The sequence below is a fragment of the Lolium perenne genome, chromosome 2 (assembly GCF_019359855.2).
Source record: "Lolium perenne isolate Kyuss_39 chromosome 2, Kyuss_2.0, whole genome shotgun sequence".
In the NCBI taxonomy this organism is placed as follows: Eukaryota; Viridiplantae; Streptophyta; class Magnoliopsida; order Poales; family Poaceae; genus Lolium; species Lolium perenne.
Window position 1 is genome coordinate 29,251,644 of NC_067245.2, and position 6,331 is coordinate 29,257,974.

General features: G+C 51.4%; 1 protein-coding gene across 1 annotated transcript; it reads right to left on the reverse strand.

Moving 5' to 3' along the window:
* Window positions 1-479: 479 nt before the first annotated feature.
* LOC127331641 (uncharacterized) lies at window positions 480-2,665 on the reverse strand. Its single transcript, XM_051357813.2, has one exon. It carries the CDS (start codon window positions 2,585-2,587, stop codon window positions 668-670), a length of 1,920 nt encoding a protein of 639 aa, XP_051213773.1. The 5' UTR covers window positions 2,588-2,665; the 3' UTR covers window positions 480-667.
* Window positions 2,666-6,331: the final 3,666 nt, after the last annotated feature.

Consider the following 6,331-nt stretch of genomic DNA (forward strand, 5'->3'; position numbering starts at 1 on the left):
TCGAGCGAGCTAGCCTTGACTCTAACTGAACTCATGATTGAGCCAAGCTATACAAGGAAACTCATACTTAGCTTATTTGTTTTCGAGTCAATCTTCAATCGGGCTAAAAGTATAGTCAATCTCTAGCTGCTGAAGAGAATTGAGCTTTTCTTGTTGTTCTATGTAAAATACATAAAAATACCACTCATAGCGGCACCGAAGGAAATGTCATTTGTGGAGACGACATTGGCATCGTTGATGATGGGTACAATAAAAGTTGTTTCGGGTCAGGTTCTCATAAAACTTGTTAGTGTCTAACACGCTTCTTTGGCCAGCGGCGATGTTGGTTGCTCGGTGTTCCGCGGCTTGTACCAGGTCGGATCTGACAAGTGTGCCCAACATATCAAAACGGATTTTTATTTTTGCAAACTGTCCAAGCCTTCAATGTTAAAAGCTCCTGAATCAACCATTCTGGTTATGTAATTTTGAGCACATATATATATCATGAAAGTTAATTATGAGTGTAGAATCATAGTCCAAAAACAATACATACATCATTGCCAAGCTAGCCATAAGCCGAGTCATCCCAGACCGGCACACCTGGATAATGCCATCCAGTACATTGTAGTACAAGTGTTTATGTAACTGTTATATCAAGCTAAATAAAGCTACGGATCTTACTACTCCATTACTGCGTGTAAACATCTGTGCCGTACTTCTTAGACTTAGACACAGACACTTTACGGCTACGGCTGAACGGAGCGGCTTCCGGTGAAAAAGCGGTCGCTTCTCCTCTCTTGCCGCCTGCCAGCATCCCGCTGATCGCGCCGCTGACCAGGCCGGCGCCAAGTCCCCACCCGAACTCCATGTTGCTGCTGTTAGTCGTCGTCGCTGGCAAATTGGCAATGATCGGGGCTGGCTTCGGAGGCGGTGACAAGGGGACAAGGATAGCTGGTTTCGGAGACGGCGGCACAGACACATGACCGTATGGTGCTGGAGACGGCGGTACGGTCACATGTCCGGCAGCTTGCTTCTGAGAGGGCGGCACGAACGCATGGCCGTATGGTGCTGGAGACAATGGCATGGACACATGTTCGGTTGGCTTTGGTGAAGTTGGCATGGCATGACCAGATGGTTTCAGAGTTGAGGGCGGCAGAGTTACATGTCCGGCGGGTTTCGGAGACGGCGGCACGGCATGATGATGACCCGCTGGTTTCGGGGACGGCGGCATGGTCACATGTGCAGCTGGTTTCTGAAACGAAGGCACGGAGACGTACCCAGAAGGTTTTGAAGACGGTGGCACGGCCACTTGCCCCGCTGGTTTTGGAGACGACGGCACGGAGACATGCTGCGCGGCTTGTTTCTGAGGCGGCGGCATGGACACCACCTGGCTGGATGGTTTCGGAGAAGGAGGCATGGACACCACCTGGCCGGATGGTTTCGGAGAAGGAGGCATGGACACCACACGCCCCATTGGATTTGTTGACGGGGGCACCGACACCACAGGCCCGGCCGGTGCCCGAGACGGCGGCATGGACACCACACGCCCCAATGGATTTGTTGACGGCGGCTTGGACACCACAGGCTCCGGCGGTGTCCGAGACGGCGGCATGGACACCACACGTTCGACTGGTTTTGGAGAAGGCGGCATGGACACCGCCTGCCCGGCTGGTTTCGGAGATGGCGGCATGGACACCACACGACCGGCTGGTTTCGGAGAAGGTGGCATGGACAACGCCTGACCGTATGGTATCGGAGACGGTGCCACGATAACATGTCCGGCAGGCTTTGGAGATGCCGGTCTGACGCCTGCTGGTTTTGGAGGTGATGGCACGGCCTCGTACCCGGAAGGTTTCGGAGACGTCGCTGCGGCCACATGCCCGGGCGGTTTCGTGGTCGAAGACGGCACAGCCCCATAGCCGGCAGGGGTAATTTTCGCAGTCGAAGACGGCACCGCCCCATAGCCGGCCTGGACAGCAGGTTTCGCACTCGGCGGCGCAGGCACGTGCCCGGGCCAGAAAGCTTGGGGTTGAGGCGGCGGGCCCAATTGCCCGGGCCAGAAAGCTTGCGGTGGCGGCGGCATCGGTTTCTCTGGTGACGGGTACGCCACGACGGGCTCCTCCTCCTCGTCGTCACTTTCCCAGGGCACCCGCTGCGGCGTGATGACGGGGCCGAGACGATACGTCAGGTAGAGCACACCGCGGGTCTCGGTGCGGTGCACCTTGAGGATCTGGTAGGAGGCGAACTGCGGCAGTGTGGGGCCGCCGAGGTCGTCGCCGCCGTGGTCGCCGACGCCGGCGAGGACCTCCGCCAGGGGCACGATGACCTCGCCGACATCACGGTCGGTGCCGAACATGCGCTCTACGCGAAGGAGGATGTGGAGGCAGCCGCCGCCCGCGGTCGCCTCGGCGGTGGGCGGGACCGCGAACCGGAGCGTGGCGTTCCAGGTCGGGTTGCGGCCACCCTGGGTGTCCGGCGGGGTGCACTGCCGCGTGATAGGGTCGCCGGAGATGGTGGCAACGGCGTACACCGCCATGCGTGTGATCAGGTTGACGTTCTTCAGGTCCTTGGCCGACAGGAGGGTGACTTCCAGCACTCGGTACGCCATGGTTGAAGTAAGGGAGCTAGACTTTGTAACCAGCCCTTCGGCTTAGCAGGTGATCGCCGTGATGGTGATTTCAAAGTGGGTGGGAGCTTGGAAGTTGGAATGCGACATGTATATGTATAGGAGGCGCTTGTGAGCAACTAAGATTCCCACTTGGAAACAAAGCTGGTGTACATACGGTGCACCAACGCCATGACTAGTACACTATCTTGAAAAGACAAGTAGTAACAGTCATACAACATTAGTCTACTACGTACCAAAAACCACTTCTTGATTTTTTTTAAAGGAAAGCCCAGTCTCTGCATTAATCGATGGATGCCATCCTTTATTAACAAATATTATGTTCAAAGTCTTACGAAAGCATCATGCACACCAGGTGATTGGCAAACAGCTTCACATTAATCGAAGTGCGCCTGGTAGGCACAGAAGATTGTGGGCATCTGATGCTCGCTATAGATCGAGGGATTCTGGCAGTTGCGTTTCAGCATATTACTCCGACGATCGGTGCCTCGATCTTGGTCTGCCTGCGCCTCCAACCCTCCTTTCTGCTGTTTATTCGTTCGCCTTTCTTGTTGCCGAAGATTCCAGTTTGGATATCTCTACCATTTCTTTCAGCCATTGTTGTTATATCTTCGAATGTGCTGTTGGGCAGTAGTGCAAAGACAGAACCGTAGCGATTGTTGTGGGTATCATTTTTATTTTAACCCTGGTCTGTTTTCTTCAGGAATACTAGTATCGCTTGCCGCACTGCTCTCTTGTAGTGTACGTACTTAATTAGCAGTTAATCGCTTTAAGGGATGGTTCTGGTAGAGCACAAGCGGATCGTATTAAATTACTCGGATCCCTTGCTAGTTATTTCCATTTTTTTCTAGGCCTGTGAAAATATTGATTAATTTAGCCGAACCTCTCTACCTGCGACAAATCAGCGTACGATACATTTCCGATGAGAAATCTGCTTTGCTTTTGGGACACGGATGGATGGTTTGATGGCACAAATCGTACGCACTGCTCGTAGTTTACTGAACGCGTGGCCCAAAAGGTGAAGATCTTTAGATTAACCGACCATAAATCGCATACTACTCCCTCAGTTCCACCAAAAATATCTCAACATTTTCAAAATTTGGATTTATTCAACATTTAACTTGAATGAAAGGTCCAGTCAACCAGGTGGCGGCGCCGCGCCACTCCGGGGAGCCCCTCTTCACCGGCCCTCCGGCCCACCTCCAGCCCGTTCCTCCCCTCGGCGCCGCCGGAGATGTCGCCGGGCAAAGCCCGCACGGCATGGCGGTGGCGGGGGTTTCAGCTGGTCACGACCCTAGGGGGTGGGGGCGGCGCTCCTGATCTCTTTTGTGGTGGTGGTGGTACCCGGCGTCGGTGGCCGGAAGGCGAGGCGGCGGCGGTGGTGGCGTGGCCGGATCTTGGCCCTTGGGGCCTGGAGGCGGCCGTGTCTGCTGCTCCTTCTCCTCCGCGTGACGGGCTGCTCCGCCCGCATCACATGGGAGCCGGGGAGGCGGCCCCGGGCATGGCAGCGGCGACCTCCTCTCCGGAGGTGGACGGCCTCGTTGGAATCTGGGGTGAGGGATCTTGGGATCCCACACAGATCTCCGGTGGTGAAGATCCAGTCGACGATGAGCTTAGGGTGATGGGGCAGCCGGTGAAAACCGCGCTTCGCTCTCGATCTTGGCGGACGATGCGGCGTTACTTGGCGTCGTTACCTTGTCGAATGCATCGTCTTTGCATGTCTCATCACTACACTCGGCGAGTTGGAGATGTGCAACTGCCGGTGAAAATCGTGCTCCGACCCTGGTCATGGCGGGCGATGGCGACGTTACGCGTCGTTACCTTCTTGAAGGCATCGCCATTGCAACTCGCATCTACCCACTCGTGCTGCTCCGGGGGAAAACCCTAGATCTGGGTCTATCGGATCGGACGATGGCGGCGCTACCTGCGTGGTTCCACCTCTTGGGCCATCGTTTTTGGAGCAGCTGCTGGATGTTGGCGGATGTTGGTGGAGTGGTATTCATCTACCACATTGATGGCGCTGAGTCTCGTTGGCATGGTACTGCAGGGTATCGACGACGGATGCGGGATGATGTATGCGTGCAGGATGGTGGAGCCGTCTGGCATCATGGTGGCATAGAAGGAAGGTCTTGCAAGGTTAATGCGATGATCTCTCTTGAAGATGGGGTCGAGAAAGATGGCGGTAGCAACTTCTGTGGCGTGTGCGTTGGCGTGCGCTCAGAGTCTGCTTGATTGGATGTGCTTCTCAACTGCCATTGGGTGCCTTGGGAAGGCATTTGGTTTTTTTTGGATGATGTGAGTTGGTGTTTTGTCACCCCCCCTTCATCCCTCTGTAGGTTTAGCGAGGTGGCTTTGAGTTTGATCTTTTGTTTTTCTGTTGTAAGGTGTTGTGAAAAATCTAATAAAAAAGTCATGTGCATCCCTTGGATGCAGAAGCTGGGGTGATTTTTCTCCATTTCGAAATAAAAAGTCCAGTCAACCATCATAAGTTTGTCTATCCAGTACAATTTTCAGTTTGTTTTAGAAAAACAAGACAACCACTGTTCACACATCCATATAAAAATTGTCACTCATTATGTCCAATAATGCAAACTAAGAAAAGGAAAACCAAGCTCAGCCACATAAAAACATGCCTCGCAGCATCTCGAAACCAGTGGCCAGCAGCAAAAGGCTATAGGGTCAGCCGGCTTAGCTCCCATGGACTACTCCATAATTATCAACAAGTTGAAAGTGTTTTGTGAAAAAGTTGTGGGATCAACTGACCACATAGCTTACAGCCTTACACAAAGCTCCGCCACTGCTCCAAATGTTAAATATAAATACACTGCATAGTCTTTTTTCATCAGTTCGGACTTTTGATTTAATTGGCTAGTGCAGCAATTTTGAGGAGGAGTGTTGAATATAAATACACTGCCTAGTCTCTTTTCATCAGTTGGGACTTTTAGTTTAATTGGCTAGTGCAACAATCTTTCACAAAGTACTCAAAAATACTTATATGGGAGTGCTCCCTCAATAATTTCAGTAAGGAATAGCTGCACGGAGGCCAATTTCATATTGGAAAACGAACTCGATGTGCTATCACTCCGGAAGAAGATTTTCGAACCAACATGTTCAAGAGCCTTCCATTTACTAGCATGCGTGGCCTAAAAGGTGAAAATGTTTAGATTGGTTGATATGGTAAATCGGCATATTTGACTGGGGTGAATGATAGGAAGGTAACAGAGCTAGTGAACCATGAAGAGTTTATCTATCTATAGCACAATCTTATGTTTCTTTTTAGAAATACAAGACAACCACTGGCTACACACAACCATAAAAACAATGTCAACCATCAATGTTGAACAATAAATTAGGTCATCCACATAAAACATGGCTCATAGCAGTATCTCCAAAATAGTGGGGTACCAAAAATTCGATAACGGTGAAATAATTCACTCCAAGGAATTAAGCATGTGTGAAAATTTTGTTCTCTTGTACTACTATTTTTGAGAAAAAAAAAAAGAGAACACTGTAAAGAGGGAATGTGCCAAGCTAAATGGATTGGGCCGTGGGCATCCCGTGCACGATCGATGGAGAGGGACCGATCCATTGAATGATATCCACTGTTAAAAGGAAAATATAAAAACACCATCCATGCAAGTCCATCCTTGTAAATCTTGATGGTTTATTCAAGCTTCTGTTACATTTATGTATCGTGATGAAGTGTGTATTTTTTCTTAGATGGCA

Excerpts from the sequence above, each read along its gene's own strand:
- LOC127331641 (XM_051357813.2), bottom strand. The coding sequence starts at position 2,587 with ATGGCGTACCGAGTGCTGGAAGTCACCCTCCTGTCGGCCAAGGACCTG.